General features: G+C 44.9%; 1 protein-coding gene across 1 annotated transcript in view; it reads right to left on the reverse strand.

Annotated features, from left to right (window-relative positions):
* Window positions 1-21,321, reverse strand: part of BBS4 (Bardet-Biedl syndrome 4) — a 29,801-nt gene extending 8,480 nt beyond the window's left edge. Inside the window, exons 1-12 of the mRNA XM_014953841.1 lie at window positions 21,302-21,321; window positions 21,027-21,199; window positions 15,339-15,418; window positions 11,656-11,719; window positions 10,779-10,890; window positions 10,096-10,168; window positions 8,399-8,452; window positions 5,591-5,718; window positions 3,679-3,733; window positions 2,117-2,185; window positions 919-1,071; window positions 627-798 (exon numbers count right to left, since the gene is read on the reverse strand). Of these exons, the coding sequence (XP_014809327.1) occupies window positions 627-798; window positions 919-1,071; window positions 2,117-2,185; window positions 3,679-3,733; window positions 5,591-5,718; window positions 8,399-8,452; window positions 10,096-10,168; window positions 10,779-10,890; window positions 11,656-11,719; window positions 15,339-15,418; window positions 21,027-21,199; window positions 21,302-21,321 (1,153 nt within the window). The remainder of the gene's footprint in view (window positions 1-626; window positions 799-918; window positions 1,072-2,116; window positions 2,186-3,678; window positions 3,734-5,590; window positions 5,719-8,398; window positions 8,453-10,095; window positions 10,169-10,778; window positions 10,891-11,655; window positions 11,720-15,338; window positions 15,419-21,026; window positions 21,200-21,301) is intronic.
* Window positions 21,322-21,704: the final 383 nt, after the last annotated feature.

Below are 21,704 nucleotides of genomic sequence, written 5' to 3' on the forward strand. Positions count from 1 at the left end.
GACATAGAGGTGCTGGAGCGGGTCCAGAGAAGGGCGACAAAGATGGTGAGGGGTCTGGAGCACAAGTCTTATGAGGAGAGGCTGAGGGAGCTGGGGTTATTCAGCCTGGAGAAGAGGAGGCTGAGGGGAGACCTTCTTGCTCTCTACAACTCCCTGAAAGGAGGCTGTAGAGAGATGGGGGTCGGTCTCTTCTCTCAAGTCACAGGTGACAGGACGAGAGGAAATGGCCTCAAGTTACGCCAGGGGAGGTTCAGGCTGGATATTAGGAAAAATTTTTTCACAGAAAGGGTTCTCAGGCATTGGAATGGGCTGCCCAGGGAGGGGGTTGAGGCACCATCCCTGGAGGTGTTCAAAAGACGGGTTGATGTAGTGCTGGGAGGTCTGGTTTAGTGATGATGCTCCTTGTTTGTTGTGTGGGTGTCTATTTTTGTCAGTTAGGTTGACGGATGGACAAGATGATCTTTAAGGTCCCTTCCAACCTAGAAGATTCTGTGATTCTGTGATTAAAGAGGACTGGAGCCAGTACCGAACCCTGGGGAATACCACTTGTTACGGACCTCAATATTTGTTTCATTCAGCTCAGAATTTGTGTCTCTAATTGAGCTGGACACCGCAGCACTGCGTACCTGCCAGGAGCATGTACAGCTCTCCCATCTTGGGCTGGAAGTTGATGGCAGCGCTGAGGAAGTGGAAGGCGGAGGCGTACTGCTGCATGGTGAGGTGGACCAACCCCAAGTTGTACAAGATCTTCCAGTCAAAGGGAGCCAAATAGTTGGCCCGCTTCAGGCAGCTGACAGCCTTCAAAAACAGGAATAAGCGTGCTGTGAGGCAGCCCACCCAGAACAGACCCATCTCTGCCACAGGAGGAATCTTGGTCTTGCATGAAGTATGAAAAAAGAAAGGAAACCAGACACTTACTGCTACATATTTCTTCTTCCCAAAGAAGCACATCCCGATGTTGTTCCACAGCGGGGGGCTTTCGGGGACGGTGCTGGCTACCACCTTGTATTTGGAGAGGGCAACATCAAAATCCCCGTGGGCCTGCATCATGCTGCCAGCCGCCAAGGTAGCCTTTGAGAGAAGACAAGTGACCAGCTGAGGAACTGAGGTTCCCCGAATACAGCAAGAAGACAACAGGACAAAACTAATAAACTAAAGCTATCTCAAGAGCAACCATTGAACTTCTTCAGGTGTTTTCTTCTAGGGGCTGCCAAGAGGGGCTCCAGAATCTCCCAACTCAGCAGAAGACAGGGTAAAGAAGGGACTCGAGTCTGGTTCTTCCTGCACCATCTCCATCATAACCATCTCCAAAATATTGCAACCTGACAAGCGTTTATAGAGTATGCTTTGGGGTGACCTCATTAATGCTGACAAGGATCTAAAGGGTGGGTTGAAGGAGGATGGAGCCGGACTCCATCCCAGTGGTTCCCAGTGACAGGACAAGGGGCAACGGGCACAAGCTGGACCATGGGAAGTTCCCCTCCAATGTGAGGAAGAACTTGTTTGGGGTGAGGGGGGCAGAGCCCTGGCAGAGGCTGCCCAGGGAGGGTGTGGAGTCCCCTTCTCTGGAGATCTTCAAGCCCCGCCTGGATGCTCCTGAGTGATGTGCTCTGGGCAGCCCTGCTTTGGCAGGGGAGTTGGGCTGGATGGGCTCTAGAAGGTCCCTTCCAACTCCGACAATTCCGTGATTCCATGACAGTAGTATCTCCTACAGTCTGAGCCTCTGAGAAGATCTAGGCACTAAACGTTTCTTTTTACCAACAAGGATGGATAGAAATAGTTCTGGTGCAGGTTAAGCAGAGAGTAAAACATACACAAGCAAGACATATGCCAAGAAAGAAAGAAAGAAAAGCCAACCAAGTTCACACTGAGCAGCTGATCCTGCAAATTAATGGAAATATGCACAGGGGGAAAAAAAGCAAGTGATCGCAACACACTATATTTAAACCACACTAGTTCAGTCCCTTATAATATTTCACAGTGACAAGTAAAAACTGTAAGTGTAAAGGTGTTTTCACAATGTGCGTGTATCACTTGGCAAAGCTCTGATACTGGAATTAGCTTTAAGAGGTGTCTCTTCATCATTCAGCTGGTTCGTTTCCACTCCTCATCATACCTTGTAGTTGCCTGGGTCGTAAGTTAACGCATTTCCAAGGTGTTCAAAAGCCTTCTGGTAATCCCCAAGCTGGGAAAAGAAGTAAATAAGAATCAGAAATTCAGGAATAAGGGGGGTTAAGAAGAAGAGCGCATGCTTTTTGGGCACTAGAATTTCTAGTTCAGTGAAGACAAATATTCAGAAAAGTGGATTTTACAGTCTGCCCATTACACAAACATGTTCTTGTTTGATAATCTACAAAACAAATTTATTTATTATCACTGTTCTGACCAAACCAAAGTTTTCCATATAGTTTGTGCTCTGATTTTTCTATACATGAGTGAGCTCTGGGTTGATACTTCTCTGCTTCTTCCTCTCATCCAGAAAAGAGGCTACAAATCGCGTCTCTGCACACCCTGGATTCCCTCACCACAACCTCCTCACTCCCTGGGGCACTCTGCTCCTGGGAAAAACTCTCCCCTTGTCTTGTAACAACTGTTAGTGGGCATGACTGTGTCCAGATATAAGCACATAATGGCTCAGAATCCCTTAAATCCTATTGTTTTCAACTGAGTTATGCCAGAATTGTACCAGCCCAAAGAGGGTAAGATTCTGGATACTGGTGTCCTTTTTTTGGCCATCACAAAAATGGATGAGAAGCCCATCTGTCACCCCAGCATTTACACTGATGCTTCAGAGTCCAGTGCCTTCTGTGATTAATAGCAAGTGGGAGAGCTGTAGAAGCATCTTTAGAACTCCTGAAGGTGAGTGTGTATCCAGAGAGACTTGACAAACTCAGCACAGAGACCTGGGGGCTAAATTTACAGGGCAAATGTCGTACTCACACTACTTGTATCTTACAGATCCCCCTTCCTATGTCATACTCCCTTCTAAATCTACACCTACCCATTTAATGCACCCAAGGCTCCTATTGAATTTCCTTATCTCTAGAGCAAGGCAATGTTTCTCAAGACCTACATCATATTCCTGAACATCTAAACGATTAGGGAAATGCCTGAGGATCTTTCCAAATCAGCTCTTGGTACAAGTTTTCTAGCCCATCGGTCCTTCCAGGCAAACACCGCCTATTCTTCTTTGCTTGTTCACTTCTTTGGGAAGCTTACATTTGGAATAATCAGACCATCCTTCCCATACATTTTGCAGACCCAAGTGATAAGCATGCCTTTGTTATTTAAATCGATTCCGATTTTCTTCCATGGTGCATTAACACTAACAATTTCATGGCTGCTTTTGTAGGCGAATAACTTGCTAGACTCCTGCTCCAAAAGCAAGGTAATGACTCGTCATGTTTTGTTATACTTGGAGGATTTATAACAGAATTAGGGCAGTTGCCAAAGAGAATTCCTGCTCTGGCTCAGGTCCAGGAAATCAAATTGCTTTTAGCAGCAAAAAGGAAAAAAGAAGATAGAGAAAAGCAAGCTCTGTCATGTTAAATGCAGGCTTTAGAGAAAGATGTGCGAGTCATAGGAAGGTGGATAGAAATTAACTCTATAAAAAAAAAACAAACCCTCGGTCATTTTGAAAATAATTAAGTTCACGTAATAGCTAAGAGGCTTCAGTACCTGCAAGTAAAGTAACCCCAGTGTTGTAAGGAGGTCTGTGTTTTCTGGAGAAAACCTGTAATACAAAAGCCAGAGTGCTGTGTTGTTTATGAGCCCTTCTAGAACAAGGTAAAAACAACATGGAACTATTGATGCTACATTATACTGGTATCACTCCAGGAAATTAACTGTTATTATTAAATGCAAATATTAGAACGATTGCCATCACAGGGACTTCTTTTGAACAATATCACACCTAAGCTTTTAAAATATCTTCTAGATAGGTCCCTTCCAACTCTGACAATTCCGTGATTCCGTGATATAAATGAGAAGTCAACACAGCTCCATAAAATAGATCTGGATACATAATAAGATGACGTGGTTTTGCTAAGCTTCAAAGAGAGTACGCATCAGTGACCTGGAAATACAAAATGGGATTTTCCATCATCTCCTGTAAACCACCCTGCAAATCCACTCCAAGCCTCTTGGGCTGTGTAGGCCAGGCAATCCTCTGCATTCCTGATGGATCCTGCACACGCTCATTGTCAGACTTTTTTAATTCACCCCATCAAAAGACTACAAACCTGGTTTCACAGACCAGCTGTGGGCTGTTCACCATGGCTTTGTGCTAGGCTGCAGCTCACAGAGCAGAGAGCTCAGAGAGGCACTCACTACCTGCTCACATATCCCTGCCCATATGCACCCATCCCCTGAGCCCAAAAAAGCCTGAAAAAATACATCCCAAGGGCTTTCAAGCGTCGTACGTAACCCCCAGTCCTTCACTGCCAGTGTGAAGTTCACACAGCAATTTTGTGAACCCTTTTAAAAGCATCCCCCCTCCCAGCAGCTTTTGAAGACATTACATAGGATGAAAACAACAACAAAAAAGAAAAAGCAGAAAGAGACACTATATTTGTGGCCTCACTCACCTTAACAGAAGGAAGTTTTCAATTCCTTACTATCAAGACTTAAGAAATCTAATATGCACCTCTACACCTCAACCAGAACAAAACTGTCTGTGCCTGATGGTGTATAAGCACAGAGCAACAACAGGCTATCCTGGAGCTGGGAACAGCAGGCAAAAAAGTCATAGGCAGATGAGAACAACAAAAAATATAGAAAAAAAACCCCAGGAGTGAGGCAGAAGGGAGGGCAGGGGGGCACTGAGATAAGAAATATAAACCTGGTAAGATGCTTAGCATGGATTATTTAAGTAATAAACATTCTAGATTAGTCCAAAAGTCAACCCAACCCAATATGCTGCCAGATAGCAGCCAAAAGCAGACGTGTAAAGATGTAGTTGAAAAGAACAGGTACCAGACCCTGCCCTGGCTTCCAGCATGCTCCTGCTTCTCTTCAGCGTTTGCCTCCGTTACACAACTCCATTTTAAAAGCATTGGTAAATCCGATGCTCAGGAATGCCCAAAACCAAGATAGATCATACTGAGAAACAGGGTCGGGGTGGGAGAAGCTCACTGTGCACCCCCATCTCCAGCCTGCCTGCTCACAGCCTCTCAAACATACATCACTGCAAGTGAAAACAGCATGTGAAACCCAGCAACTGATTTTTGACAGACGATCAGGGTTAGAGGGACACCCGGGGTTAGATCTTTTTTGGTAGATAAACCTTTGGGATTGATGAAGTCAGTTCTGGATAGGCTCGCTCCCAGGCATCTCTGTCCATTTGTTTTTCCACTTTTTTTTGGCAGACCTTCAAACAGCTACCTTCTTCCCTGACACGCTGTCAGCAGGAGGAGGACCACAGCTGAGAGCAGAGACAGCTGAAGAGCTTGCAAGCGCCAGCTTTGCACAGAGACACTATAATTACCATTAGCTTTTTAATCATGTCCTCAATTCAGATCTGGGACACCAATCAAATTTCTCCTGGCACAGGACGGGACATGGGCAGATAGAAAAAGGGATATATTCTTACTCTACAGCTTGCTTATAGACTTCAATGGCTTTATCCGTCTCCCCCTCCAGTAGGTGAATTTTCCCCAGCATCATGTAAGTCAGATCATGTTTGTTGAGCTCCAGGGCATTGTTTAGCTGGTCTCGTGCCTAAACACACAACCACAGAGAATAAAAAAAATAAAATAAAATCAGCAATTACAGAGTCCTTAGGGAAGCAACAGCCCAAGAGCAATCCCCAGCAGCCAGCAAAAGGGAACAGCTAACACCCCCTGCTAGCAAAAACCAGCCCAGCTCATTGTTGAAACGAGTTCCACATCAACCCACGTGCTTTTAGGGACAGAAAAAGGCAACACGGCGTGCTCCAAGCCAAGAGAAGAGGCAATGACCTCCCAAGGAGGAGAAAAGCGTGGGCCTGTTCCTGCATTTGAATTTGGTTTGAGGGAATCTCCAGATTTGTCAGGTTAACAGCTACATTACAGTTTATTCTTCGCTAAAATGCTTATCCCAGCAAGGAGCATGGATTGCCAAGTAGACAAGAGGAGTGAATCAGCTCTTGCCAGGCACACACCAATCCCCTCCAACGGGAGACACTTAGAAGCTTGGAAGCTCTTACTTCCTCAGGCCCAGCCAGCAGGACAGAAAAGTACGTTTGCTGTCTCTGAGCACATGATCTATTAGAGAGAGAAATGCTGACACACTAATGGAACTCTGCAATATGAGATATCTGTTACCAGCAACTACTGAAGAGACAGTCACCCCCAAGGGCTTCGTTATATTTCAGACATCCCCATGGAAGTATTGCTGCCCAGGGTGACCAGTACATCTCAGGCTCGTGGAAAAGCTGAGAAGTCAGCAGGTTCCAGTCTGGAAGGCATCACTGCAGACAATGAAGCCCACAGGTGAACTCCAGAGCTTCTTGCTTTACAGAGATGCCTCGGACAGGGAAGGCAGCAGGGGCCACAGCACTCCACCAGAAACAGCAGCAGGGAGCAGCTGGTCCAAAGTGGGAACAAAAGTTTTCTAAAATGCTGTTTTTTCCTTTACAAAGTAACCCCACGGGGTCAGAGACAGCCCAGAGCTCACCACGAGCACCTAGGGCAGGGTTAAAGGAAGAGCTGGATAGAGCGTGCTCAGACCTGGGAACAAAACTCTATGCCAAGCTTCCAAGAACTTCTTTATTAGCTACAAAGCTAATAAACTTAGTGCCCCCACGCTGCAACTGTGCTTTTCTGTGACTTTTGCTCTGGGCTTAGTGGAGCTTCAGACACAGGAACAAATAAATCCTTCCCATGGAGGAAAGAAGGTGCCTGCTGGAAGGTACCTCCAGCAAAGCAACCCCGTGACTTCCCGCTGAGTCCTGCCAGACCCAAGGGGCAGCAAGTTTTCCTGCAGAAACTCTCTGTGTGAGCTGCAGCAGTTTGAGCTGCACGCTGGGGAAACGGGTTTGGATCTTCACCATCCACTTCTCTTTCTTCAAGAGGACAGAACTGGCATGCTCCGTGGATTGCTGCTCCTCACAAAACCAGCAGTGTTTTATGGCTCTGGTTTTAAAAGGCTCGGAAACAGAAGCAGCTCTTGTCGGAGCATGGCTGGTTTTCTGTCTAGTTTGAGGCGGATCTTTGAGGTTTCTCAAACATTCCCTTTAAAACCAGAAACACTCTCTGAAAAATCCCAGTTCGGAAAAAGCTTCCTGGCCAGCAACAAGGCTCACCCCAGTTTCACTCTTTCCAGCCTCACTGACTCACAGCCGACTCCACGTAGTTCAACATGCAAACGAAAGCAGAGACAGCTCACAAACTTTTGCTCCCAGAAACAAAGGCTGAAGCAAAAAAACTTTTTCAATACCTATCGCTGCAAATGACCCGCTTCAAACTACCAGAGAGAGTGACATTTCTGGGAACCCCTGCTTCCCATTTGTCAGAGATAAGAGGAGTATTCGCACTACCTTGTTGAAGTGTTTCAGGTACATGGTTATGGTTCTGGCTTTAAAGGGCTCAGAAACAGAAGCAGCTCTTGTTGGAGCATGGCTGGATTTCTGTCTAGTTTGAGGCGGATCTTTGAGGTTTCTCAAACATTCCTTTTAAAACCAGAAACACTCTCTGAAAAATCCTAGTTCGGAAAAAGCTTCCTGGCCAGCAACAAGGCTCACCTCAGCTTCACTCTTTTCCAGCCTCGCTGACTCACAGCCGACTCCATGTAATTCAACATGCAAACGAAAGCAGGGACAGCTCACAAACTTTTGCTCCCAGAACCAAAGGCTGAAGCAAAAAAACTTTTTCAATACCAATTGCTGCAAACAACCCGCTTCAAACTACCAGAGAGAGTGACATTTCTGGGAACCCCTGCTTCCCATTTGTCAGAGAGATAAGAGGAGTATTCGCACTACCTTGTTGAAGTGTTTCAGGTACATGTAGCACACACCCAGGTTGTGGCTGATCTCCTGTAAAAAAGACAACAAAACCCCCAAAATCAGATCAGCATGAGGTCTGAATACGTGCTCCGGGTTTCTCAAACATTCCCTTTAAAACCAGAAACACTCTCTGAAAAATCCTAGTTCGGAAAAAGCTTCCTGGCCAGCAACAAGGCTCACCTCAGCTTCACTCTTTTCCAGCCTCGCTGACTCACAGCCGACTCCATGTAATTCAACATGCAAACGAAAGCAGGGACAGCTCACAAACTTTTGCTCCCAGAACCAAAGGCTGAAGCAAAAAAACTTTTTCAATACCAATTGCTGCAAACAACCCGCTTCAAACTACCAGAGAGAGTGACATTTCTGGGAACCCCTGCTTCCCATTTGTCAGAGAGATAAGAGGAGTATTCGCACTACCTTGTTGAAGTGTTTCAGGTACATGTAGCACACACCCAGGTTGTGGCTGATCTCCTGTAAAAAAGACAACAAAACCCCCAAAATCAGATCAGCATGAGGTCTGAATACGTGCTCCGTAATCTGCCGGTGATAACAGTCATCACTGACCCGGATGGGGAGACCCCTGTGCCTGCCCACACCCTTCTGGTTGTGGACATCAAGTAAATCTATAAATCCAAGTTGCTTCAGGGACCTACTGAGTTTATTTGTGATTGGACACAAAAGGCACTGGATATGCAAAATGCTGCACCCAGCTGAACAAAATTTGAAAATGTGACTCATTTTCCAAAGTGAAAGTTGAGCTCCAGAAGGGCTGACATCCCTCTGGCATCTTAAACAATTTTGCACCAGAGTAGGAAGATCCCTTGGAAGATCCCTTAGGGATCCTAACCCCTCTGGAGACACCGTAGGGAAGAATCACACCTCTGATTCATCACCAAGAGTTTAACAGACAAGCTACTTGCCACTGCCCCCACCCTGGCACATCTCGGGAAGCTGAAAAGCAAAGTCCACTAGTCCCTCGTTTCTATTCTGGTGAGCATTTCACTGCTTCATCAGTTTAGACAGCCTTGACCTTTAAAGGGGAAACTCTCTTATTTCCCCATTAACCCTCTTAGAATGATATTTTCCTCCGCACACTCTCTCCAGCTGTGGAGAGCAGCAATGGATGGGTGACTCCTGGTTACTGAACTCACGGAATGAGACAGCACAAGGGAAGGGCACAGGCTGGCTCCACTTCAGGATGGAGCCTGGCATGGGAAACAGGTCATCAAAATACCCCCTGAATTCTGCCCACTGTGGCTGTAAAAGGGGTTTTAGGCATGCCAGGTGCATACTGCAGGTAGCCTGCCTAGCTAAGGGAATGCAGCCTTGAAAGAAGACCCCCAGTATAAAAGGTTTCCGAGGTGTCTGGCACAGGATAAGTTGAGTAACACCAACCATATCCTTGTATCAAGACTGAATTTGAGATGTCCTGAGCAGCAGAAGTACGGCTGAAGTCAGCAAGTGCCTGATGTCTGAGGGAAGGAGATCACACGTAGCAAGTCTCTTCGAAACAACACTTCCGCGGGCAAAACACTCGCCTGCAGAAGGCTGCCCACAGCCACGTCCTCTCTCCTCTCACCCACTGTCACACGTTTCCCTTTCCAGTGCTCTTCCTTCACTTTTTGTCTGCTTATACAGAAGAGCTACTTTAATTATTGCTCCTGTAGCTGTTGGTCTACGTTTTGCCAAAATGGGTAAAGCTCAGTAGGTAACCAGTAACCCTCCCAGCTAGTTGGAGGGTAATCTTTCTCAATAGTGTTTTTCATTACAAAAAGATTCTCAATTACTCAAGTGAGTTTTAATGATAACTGAGGGTTTCCAAACAGGGAGCTCCTTCCTATATATTCCTTACTGTAATTTAGCTCTTTGTACTACATATGGCTATGTTAATACTAACACCTCGCAAAGCTCCAACACGTTGCTCGATTCTCTGTGCCCCCAGACAAGGTGTGGGATTTTGCAGGCAGAAGTGCTGCCTTGGCTCCTGTGATCCCAGCCTGCAGCTCCTGGGCAGCAGCAGCTCACCTCTGCTTGGAACTGGTTCGCAGCCATCTTCATAAAACTGTAGAAACATCTGCATATTGCAATAATCTGCAACTCACCGAAACACTTACCCAGTCCTTCTCATCAAGTTTAGCTGCTTCATTGTACACTTCAATGGCTGCCTTGTGTTTCCCCAAAAGAAACCTGTGAAAGCATTTCAATTTTTATTTTTTCTGGCTCCAAAACCCTGCTGTGCATCCACTATCACCTTTGCCAGTGAGAAATGACGCTATTTGCTGGTTCTCCAGAGACCTACGTGAGAAGCCCTGAGAAGTTTAGAGTCTCAGGGATATTAAAACCTGAGCACTGCTGCCTTTCAGGGCCAAGGACATCAATCCTGTGAGATGCTGAGGCGTTACTGGAGATGCAAGGAATGAATTCCCAGCCTCTGCAGTCTGCCTTTGTCTCAAAGGAAAAAAAGAGGTGATCTAACTGGGCACCCAGAGACAGAAAGGGGTCTGTAAGGCAATTTTACACAGCTCCAGCCAGCACCCTGAGCTCTGGAGCTAGAGATCAGTGTGTTTTCTTTGTGCCCAAAGCACAAAGAAAAGGAAAATACAATGGCAGCCAGGCAGATAAGAGAGATGCTGCTTTTAAGGGTAGCCCACGCTTCTGGAAGCCAACTCAAGCGTCGATAAGGAGGAAGCATGTTTGGAATTAAGCAGCCCAGGATTTTGCTTGATGCCTGGGAGAAAAACGAAACATGGAAGGTCCTGGGTGGCACATCAAAGGGAAACAATAAAACACCACTCACAGCGATCGTGCCACCTGCTTGAGGTTGTCGGCGCTTCGAGGGTTCAGAATGGAACACGTCTGAAAAAGTTCAAGAGATTCTTGAATTTTCCCCTCCAAGCGAAATATCAGAGCTGTAAGACAACATATAGTAGGCAAATTAGTCCATTATCTACAGGAAAAATGTGCCTCTCTGACAGCAGGGGAAGAAGGGGGAGCACAGATATATTAAAACAACACTTATTTGGTCTTTCCCCCCTCCTGCAGCAACCTCAGGCAGAAGCTGTGTCTGAGGGCAGAATGACAACCAGGCAAAGGACTCCTGCTTGCTTGGAAAAATTCCTGTTCTTTAGAACAAAGGCAGCTTTAAACCCCAGCAAATCACTCCTTAAGATGCAGTCTGGATTTACCCTCCCCATCTCCAACTTCTACAGGCTGTAGCATCTCCTTAGCCAACAAATTTCTGCTGTCCCCCACCACGGCACTTTGAATTGCAATGCCAAGTTTGGGGCACATTTTTTGGGGGACAGAGGGCAGGACAAGAAGAGGAAGCACAGAGGAAGACAACGGTCACCTGAAGCAGGCAGCTCTAATGGAAAACATGCAGCTGGAATACAATCAAACACACAACCCAAGCACACACCGACACACTGAGGGTCAAGAGGAGGAACTGGAGGAATTAATTGACACAGAGAAAACAGAAAGTGAATCTGCCCACCCATGTGAAAATCCCAAACTTCTAAACTACACCTAGCAAGGAGAAAAAAGCCAACTTTTAAAAATATATGAATTCTGGATGTTTCTATCATCTGTTCCCCTTCTTATTGTTCACTGTATCTCAAATCAGAAATAACTCGTTTAAGCAAAATGAAGGCTTTTGGAGGCCTCTTGTGACATACCTTGAACGTAGACTGCGTATTCACACAGCCCATGAGACTCCTGGAGCTGCTCTTTGATGACAGCCTGAAATGAGAAAGTGCAGAGAGTAAACACCAAACACAGACTCCCTCACCAAAAAGCTGGGTTATTGTTACCCCATTCCTAAGCTGCACCATGGCACCTTTCAGAAGAATATAAACCCTTCAATTATTTTAATAAAGGCAGTCCCTATGGAAGACAAATGGTTTCTGACTGACCAAATACCTTCTGCAACCTTGACTTGGGGAATTTTTTTGTATGTGCTAGATATAGTTGTGCTGTATCTGTGCTTATTGCAGAATGCCATAAAATGACTTGAATTCAAACACCATGCAACATGTTGATGGACACAGTTCTACTTAAGTGATCATAAAGGTGGTATCACACAGGGCATGACAACTACAACATTCGTTTAATCACAGTTTGCGCTTGGAAAAGTCAATATTAACACAGAATTTGTGGATAGTTAACTGCAATATATTATATTTAAGTGCTAGGAGAGTGGTAAATTTTCATCCTTTTAACAAAGTTAATGACAGAGATTCAGCTTCAGTTACAGAAACCACAACTCCACGTATAATAAAGGCACTGGACCACGGCTGGGACAACTACAAGAGTGCACAGAAGAGTGCAAGCTCCTCACCCTGTGTGAAGAGCACTATGCCAGGAATACTGTAGCCCTTTTAGCATTTCTCTGTTCATTCCTATTACCAAAGATAATTAGATATTACCTGGGGAAAACGCCACAAGGCATCTCTGAAAGCATCCTCTGCTGATAAGGGTATCTACTCTAGGCCCTTTGTGAAGAAATAAATTGAATTGAAGCAACTGCAGCTGAGTCAATGAAAGCCAAATGAACAAATGACGAGTACATGGGAAAAGGAAGGGGGAAAAAACCTGATGAAAATGTAAATTCATGCCAACTGTTTGGGGTGTGGGTGCAGCTTGGTTACCTTCCATAGTCACACATGACCAGGAATTATAGAAGTGGTCAAAAAGAGTGACCTTTGGGAGGACGTGGCTACTAACCAGAAGTATAATTTCTACTCTGCGACTCCTCCTTTGCTTGGAAGAGACAAGGGAGGAACAAAAGATTCATGGGCTCACGATAAGCTGGTGCTCATCTGGCACTTCTGTCAAGTGTATGATCAGTACCAGCATCCCCTGCCTCCCAGACGAATATAGATGAAGGACCTGAAAGCAAGGAGAGGAAAACTGAACCTCTCATACAGCAGGGAAAGCGGGGTGGAGGCGAGGAGGGTTACAACTGAGAAGCCTCACTCGTAAAAAAGAAAGCCAAAGACAGGAAAAAAAAAAAAAGAAAGAACAAGTCTAGGCTGCTCTTACCCTCAGATCTGTATCTGCTAATATATCTATATTATACTCTGTACAAAGTACATTGTTATAGAACACTTAACTGAGACGTAACCAAGCATCTCCTGAATACAAATACTCTATATTGCTCCATCTACATAAACCCAGTTTCTCAGAGCAAGAGAGGGCAATAGAGAGCTATCTTTTAGAGAGATCTGATTAATTCTATAAGCCCTAAAAAATCCCATGGCAAAAGGCCTTGAGCTGAGAAATACGATCTGTAATCCCAGCTTTCCCTCCCAAGTTTATTTAACTCGCCGACAGAATTTAGACATACTGGCAGGAGACCAACCAGCATGAGCGATTTTAATTAATTAAAAGCATCTGGTAATTTTAATAATTCCTTCCTTGCACATAACAGAAGCGGAAGATTTCTATTGTGAAAAAGCAGTTAGGGGGCAGGGCTGGAATGGATGCTGCAAGCAGAAAATACAGTTTATTAGCTTTGCACGCCAAGAGTGAGAGCCGAGTGATGCTCGGGGCTGAGCAGGGTCTGTCCCTCGACTCCCCCCGAGCAGCAAAATTTACCAAAATCTTAGCAACACCAAAACAGACACGGGAGTGGCACCGTAAGGGTTAAAATCAATGTAATGTTTTCACTTTGGGGAGCTAGTGTTGGCCAACAGTTTTTTCTTGGCCTGTTACATCACTGAAAAATATGGGAGCTTTGAAAATCGCCCCAAATTAATAGCATCACAGCTGAGTCTTAAAAGAAAACTAATAGACTTTAACAAATAACCAAACTGGACTGAAATCAAGGAGTTTAGAGCAATTTAAGGGAATACTGTCAATACCTCTCATTTTTGAAGGTATTATCCCCAAACAGTATGTTTGGGAATGTCTGTGCTTATCGTGTAGAGGGACAAGCACCCGGGGTATCCAGTTGAGATGGATAACCCCATGTAACACCAATGGAAGGAGACCGAGGTGGGCAGCTCAGCCCCTCTAAGATCTGAATCGCCTTTTGGACGTGCCTCTCACTCCTCAGTGAGGAGTTCCTGAGGTTCCCATCTTCTTTGGGACAAATCCAGGCCTCTGAGCACACAGCCATCACAGCTGGGCGAGAGGATGGAAGATCATTTAACCTGCTATGGGCCTGGTGCCAAACTCTTCCAACTTTACTGCAAACCCCCTACTTTGCTGCCTTTTACTTTGACAGCTACTGCAAAGCCTGCCAAGCCAAAGAGCCTTAGCTGTCTTCTCTCCTTTTTTTCCCCGTATTTTGCTCGCTTCCATGACTGATGAAGACGTGGTGAAGTCAATGTTGCCATTGTATCATCCATTTGCTTATTTTCTTTGTTTTCCTGAGCTGTACATCTTTTCCGCGCCCTGTGATCCTACATCACATCACAGCGACAGTAAAAGTACACAATGGCAGACCAAAAAAATGCAGCAGGAAAGGGAAAGAATTTTCTATTTAGATTTCTAGCCCAACTTTTGTTTATATCTACTTAAACCAAGATCTGAGAGGAAATCGTTCTGCTGATGATACAACCCTCCAGCTCCATTAATTAAGAGCTAAATGAATTTCCTCCGGCCTGCCACTTTCCTAAGCACCCCCAGGAGCTCTCCAACAGCGAGAGGCAAGTCCTGACCAACCCTGCTGCTGCAGAAGGAAAAATATCTTTTCAAGATCTTCTTTTGCACATGACAGAAACAGGAAGGCAACTCTTATTCCCCTCCTCCTGCCCGCTGGCACATCATCTTCAATAGCTTGTGTTTGTTTTCTCAGGAAAACACACCATTTAATAGATTTGCTATTTCCTTAGTCCACTTACCATTATAATCCTAAATCAAACAACCACTTCCAGGCCACCCACCAAACCCAGGAGAAATAAAAGGATACAACCTATCAAGTGTAAAATGAAAGAATTGTGTCCAAGGGTAACCAACATCTCTTTTTTTTTAGACTTGGTAGTAATGTTTTACTCAAATGAAGTGTTTTTCGTAGCGTCTCTCTAGCACCATCGGGAGACTTGCACTACGGAACTGCATCATTATCAGTTTGGAAGATGCTATTCACTGCTCAGAACAAGAGAAGTTTGCAATTCTTTCCATTTTTCCCCTCCCAAAGACATTCTGAGCTCACAGAGCGCCCCAGAGAACTGCGCGCATGAATCCTGAAGGTAGCCAACAATTTGAGAACATTAAGATTATTTTCCTTGTATTTAATCCTGGTCCTCTTCCAAAAGAAGTCAGGAACGAGGGTGGTATGAACTGGTACAAAACCTATCGTTTCCTAACATTAGTAATATATTTCCTAATGCAAAGTCTCAAAAGCAGCTCTTACCTTACACTCGTCGTAGTCTCTGCGAACATACAGCAGATATATCAACCAGTTTTTCCTCTCTAGGATTGGTAAATCCGGAGCTACGTGTAAAACAGGAAGAGAAGAGAGGGAATCAGAGTGATCAGCAGAGAAACCGGGCAGAGCACAGAGATATTCTCAACCACCCCACCTGCAAGCACAACTCACTCAAAAACCACCATTGCACCGGGCAGTGCAATGAATCATTTGACTTGAAGCCTGGAGAGCAGACATACAACCAGTGTCCAGGTTCATTTTACTTCTCAAAATGATGGATAAAACACGTTGTTCAAGACAGACACTAAATAAGACCTCATTGCAGAAAACCACCAGTTCAAAAGATTTGAGGCATCGGCTCCTTCTGGTGCGGTTACTGGAGCAAACAGCTCCAAGCACCAACCATGCACACATTTTAATTCATTTTATAATTAACGCTGGTCTGATGAAATTGGTTCTTCCAAACATGCAAGAAGCAGCTTGGGGGAAACAAGTTGGATTCACATTTTGGAAGCAGAAGAATAAAAGGTCTTTAAAAAAAAAATTTCTGGGAGTGAATGAGAAGGAAATGGGCGATACACACAAAAGGAGACTTTGGAGATGTCGCTGGTCTGAAGGTGTGAATAATTTAAAGAGGTCAAACTTAGTTCTTTGAAACGGTGAAGGGACTATGAGACATCACCAGTCTGAGATACTGTGAAGCCACTGGCAGAAAAACGTATTTGATGCAGGGCAGGAGAAAGACTTGTGCTCCGGCATTTCAATCCCGAGCAGCTTGCAGCAGTAATTATGGCAAATCACAAATGGATGTTGCTTAGTGATATTCACGTTGGGTTTAAAAGTTTAACACACTGCTGTGCATTTCATTAAGGCTTGAAATGTATTGCTTGTTACTCCTTTCCACAGTTGAGATGCCGGTAGCTGAGAGGTAACCATAGCAACTGGCAAAAAAAAAAAAAGCTATCTGTTTGCAAGTCAATATTATGACAGAAGAGCAGAAGCAAAGCAAGGCGAGGGCCGTGGCAGGAGGAGGAGACAGCACCAGGCCACCTTCTCCTGCCCTGGCATGGACCTCCACCACCCATGAAGATGCAGTGACCCACAGCAGAAGGCATTATTCGAAGTGGTCCTTTGCCAGCCGGCATCACGGGTCATGCTTGGATGTGAGAAAGAAGAAACTCTGCAGCTGGAAGGATCAAATCACGTCAGGAGACGGTTTTATTGGTGCAAAGTGTTATTTTCTTGTAGAAACGCTGAGCTTTAATCACGCAAAGGCTGCACCTGCAGCTCGGAGCAAACACTTCTCTCCAGCAGACCGGGCGCTCCCCCACAATTCACACCAACTCTAGTATCGCTGAGAGCACTTAAAAATAACTAGAATGTCTTCTGCTGATGAAAAAAAAAATTAAAAAAAAAATTGTAAAGCCGTTCTGGTTTCGGTTGGTTTTCCTTTTTTTAAGTTCTAGAATAACCAGCCAGGTTTATACTAAGATGGAGCTGAGACTTAAGCATACACACCAGCAATTTAAGGTCAAATAGCTTATAAAGAAGGTTCAACTACCCTAAAAACAAACAGAAAAATCACAGTCCAAACAAAAAAGTAATCCAAACAGGCTAAGCTTACAGAAATGCACAGATCAGGGATCCAAATGCTCTCTAATTCTGCTTTACTGTGCCATATCTGGGTCTTTGTAAGTAGGGCTTTTTAATGTACATGTTCTCAGATCTGATTAATTGATTTCTGATGACTTAATGTTTTCCATTTGTCCTTCTTACAGTGAAACCATGAACGGAAGAATTAAGAGGCTGCCTAAAAGAACACTATTCCATGAAGTCTGGAGGGCTGCCGTTTTGAAGCCCGTTGAGGGGTCACCTAATTCATTAACAGATTTGTAATGACTTCCCTGTGTAATTTATTATAGGTGCCAGGGTTTGACAGAACTTTCTTTTCTGAGAAACACAGCACTTGGGGATGCTAGAAATGACCAGCAGAAAGTGGCCAGATTTGGGTGCTCTTCCCACAAGTGTCTCCTGGTGCCACCATCCGACAGGAAATACTGAACCAGACGCGTGTCTTGGGCACTTCATGCTCCTTCGTAATTGTGGGTTTAAGAGAAGACATTGCAAACTCTATTTAACCATAAAGGTTTTTATTGCAGTCAAAACTAAAGCACACTTTGCCATTTTGTGCCTACAAATACACCTTAAAATTACAAAAACCTGCATCGTCATATACAATGAAAACTATCTTAAATAGGGATTAATCAGAAGACCCTCCAGACATATTCCTCTTGGTCTCCAACCATCTGCACCGCACACCTTACTGGGAGGTTAAAAACAGAGAGTTACCATTAAAGATTAAAATATGCAGAAAAGCTACCTTTTTGGGGTACGTTGCCACCTGAGATGGGAAAGACTTAAACTACGTTAGATCCTACACGGATGTTTTGGGTGAAGCTTAGAGAACAGTCCACCAGCGAGCGGATGGAAGATCAGTTGTTTAATTCCTGAAGGAAAGAGCTTTTTCACACTTTTAAGACCGGAGGGACATGACACTCCACTCCCACGCGATGGAAACGCCTGCTGAGAACAGGGTTGGGAGGGAAGAAATGCTGAACGTCAGAGCAGAGAATCGAGCTGTAAAAGAAAAGGGTAAAACAGGCACCAGCTGCCTTCTGGGACTGAGACTGCAGAAACCCAGCGGAGGAACCTGAAAGAGCTGGGCTGGAGAGAAAACAAAGAAATCAAAACACACGGCGAGACGCAGAAGGGAACAGCATTCACATCTGCAGAGATAAAATACTTTTGCTTCCCCTGGAGATAACGCTGAGCTCAGGAAAACTACGTGGAATTGGGAAAACACGTGGAGCTTTTACGCTTCTAAAACTCACTAGGAAATAGCAACAAGCCTGGTTGAGGAGACATTACCCTCCTTTTTTTCTATTCTTTGTCCCTAAGACAAGCAAATTGAAGAAAGGCAAACAATTCTGATGTCTTTTGAAAAAGATGTCTAGATTAACTCATAGATATACTGAATCTTATATCTGAACACAAAGATTCATAGAAGAAAGCTGAGACTCCCAGAATCTATTCCAGAAAGAAAATATAAACAGTTTGACCCCTTCTCTGAAGAAATCCAACATAAACACCCTGAACCAAAGCTGGTGTGGATCCCCCAGAGGACTGAGAAGAGAGGAAGGGCATAGAAATTGTGAGAAAATTAGTAGATTTGACACAGGAACACGTCTGATCCCAAAAGAAAGGGCTGGGGGTAGTAAAGGATTATTACCAGGCTCTACTCTATTTAGATGCAGAAAGAAGTAATGCAAATTACTTACACACCTCTACAGAGCCACAACCATCCCAACCTGCATTTGTTTTCCCCCCCAAGCACTGAGATACCTACTTCTGGTGCACCTATTTCCCTTTAGGTTTTCTCCCCAGCCCCCTGATAAAGGCTGTCCCAGTGCAACGGGTCCCTGCATTTTTTGGAAGAAAAGGGAAATACCCTGGCTATTTGGGACTCTGATTCCAGAAAAAGGGAATAAAACCTTCTGTGCTTTCTGAAAGGATGAAAAAGATGTCTAGATTAACTCATAGATATACTGAATCTTATATCTGAACACAAAGATCCATAGAAGAAAGCTGAGACTCCCAGAATCTATTCCAGAAAGAAAATATAAACAGTTTGACCCCTTCTCTGAAGAAATCCAACATAAACACCCTGAACCTAAGCTGGTGTGGATCCCACAGAGGACTGAGAAGAGAGGAAGGGCATAGAAATTGTGAGAAAATTAGTAGATTTGACACAGGAACACGTCTGATCCCAAAAGAAAGGGCTGGGGGTAGTAAAGGATTATTACCAGGCTCTACTCTATTTAGATGCAGAAAGAAGTAATGCAAATTACTTACACACCTCTACAGAGCCACAACCATCCCAATCTGCATTTGTTCCCCCCCCCCAAGCAGTGAGATACCTACTTCTGGTGCACCTATTTCCCTTTAGGTTTTCTCCCCAGCCCCCTGATAAAGTCTGTCCCAGTGCAACGAGTCCCTGCGTTTTTTGGAAGGGAAATACCCTGGCTATTTGGGACTCTGATTCCAAAGAAAGGGAATAAAACCTTCTGTGCTTTTTGAAAGGAGACTATTCAATCATTGCTGGTCCTGATATCCCTTTGTTTTTTCCGAATTTAGTACTTATCCACAGAATGCCTAAAAATAACCCCCCCCCACAGATGATGCATGGGCCTGAGGAGCGATGTCTGGCTGGATCCGGCCACGGGGGCTGCGACGAGGGGCAGGAGAACAGAATGAGAGACCAGCAGCACGCCTCGATCTTCTCAAGTACAAGGATGATCGGTGGAGGCTCCATATGGCATCTAAGGGTTGGCAATCTCGCGTTCATTAGAGCTGGGAACACACACTGCCACAACCGGTGGCTCAGAAGGTTTCTGCATGGGGAAAGGCCACCGAATTTGGCCTCACCAGGAGGAGCTGAGCACATTCATCAAGTCCTTCTGGCTGCCTACATCGCAATTTTCCACCTCCTTCGCTCCATGGACCTTCAGAAGTTCCTCGTGGGTAGCCAATACAGCTCATATCAAAACGTGTGCTGCTTTGTCACCTTTCGTAGAGCCCTCACAAATAACCCAGGCACAGCAGGATGCAGGGACAACAGGTTAGAAAATAGTAGTTTATACCATTCCAGTGGTGGAAAAAAAAGCCCATTATTTTCTGTAAATTAATCTGCTCAAGGGCCAGTCCAAGAAAACGCAATTATCCAAAAACTTGGTATCTAGAACGAAAAGGGTTTATAACTTGTATAATTATCTTTTGGCCTCTCTTTTCTAGGATTACAAAAGTCTAGTCTCATTAAGCAACTGCGCCAGGGCGCCAGGCACCAAACAGATGATTAAATACCTCAGCTGAGAGACATGCCCGTTTCTTTGAAGTGTTTTGATTGAATTCAAAAGGGAATCCATCTGATCCCCCACTTTCTCGGTGGCCGGTGATTGATTGCACAACCCACTTCCAGCAATGTGATTTTTCTTCCTGACAAGGCTCCTTTAAGGAAGCCACTGGAGCGGAAACCTCAACAGCACCGGGGTAAGATCATCAGGTTTGTATCTGCGCCGCGCTATCATCGCTCCTCGCTCCAGCCATCCTCGTCCAGATTTTCTCAAAGGACCAGGGGAAAAAAAAATGTAATCACAGTTATTCCCTTTTGTGTAAACCTCCCTAGGAAATTATTTTCTGCTTGCATCTCCATATTGGGTAATTACAGTTTAGATATGAACTATCAAACAGTGGGGTTTAGATTTAATAAAAGGGTTTTGAAATTGCTGTAGTGTAAATACAGGAGGGGGAAAAAAAAAAAAGAGCCTCAGAAGGCTCCAATCAGATTTCACGGGGAAATGATTGCTAAAGCACCAGCCATCCTCTTACACAAACTGCCGGGTGGAAAGAGACCACTTCTGCTGTGGGCACGGCCAGAGTAAAGTGCATTTCAACACAACTGCACAACTGGAGCCATCAGGCAGCTTTTCACCTTATTTTCTCCAGCGTGCAGACCGTCGGCTGCCTGAAGCACCCACCACCCTTCCCAGGAAAAGCACACATCAGTTCTGGTTCTCTGAGGTGGAGAAGGAGCTCAAGGACACATTTTAGTCTTACCAGGGTGAAAAAAACAGATCAGAGCCCAGCTCTTCTTCCACCCTGGCTTACTGGGAAGAGTCTGAGCCCCAGCAGCCAACTGATCAAGAGCAGTGAGAGGAGCCTGGAGGAGAAGCAGAGAAGCAAAAGACCCAAGAAGACACAAAGAAGAACAGACAAAAATCCATAATAACCTAAACCCCACACAACACACAGCACAAGGAGAGGGCAGAAAAATCTTCAGAAAAGTAACTAAATGGAAGTATTTTATTTTTTTCATTCTGCAGCAGCCTCACAAATCATAGTCCACACCCATGGGGGTAGGTATCAGTATGTGGGGAAGATTAATTTGGATCCCGACTCAACTGTCCCTTTCCAAATCCTAATTAAAAATGGCATGTTTTAAAAAGGCATTGAAGCACACAGGTATTTCCAAAATTAATAAACACTGAGGCAAGGCCTCAAGTCTCTATTGTAATGTTTTGCTATGAAGAGAGCTGCCCCAAAGGCACATCTTGCTCTGCAGCAGTGGGAGCTCTGTGGCGGCGGGGCCAGGAAGGAGGTTATCATCTCCCATCATCGGGCCAGGCTTGCTCCAACGCACACAAATGGGACTGATCTTTGCCATTTGAGATTCATTTCCCATATTAAAGTAATTCCGGTTGTTGGCTTAACAGCAAACTCCCAACAGCATAAAGA

Source organism: Calidris pugnax, unplaced genomic scaffold (assembly GCF_001431845.1).
Source record: "Calidris pugnax isolate Ruff unplaced genomic scaffold, ASM143184v1 scaffold237, whole genome shotgun sequence".
Taxonomy (NCBI): domain Eukaryota; kingdom Metazoa; phylum Chordata; class Aves; order Charadriiformes; family Scolopacidae; genus Calidris; species Calidris pugnax.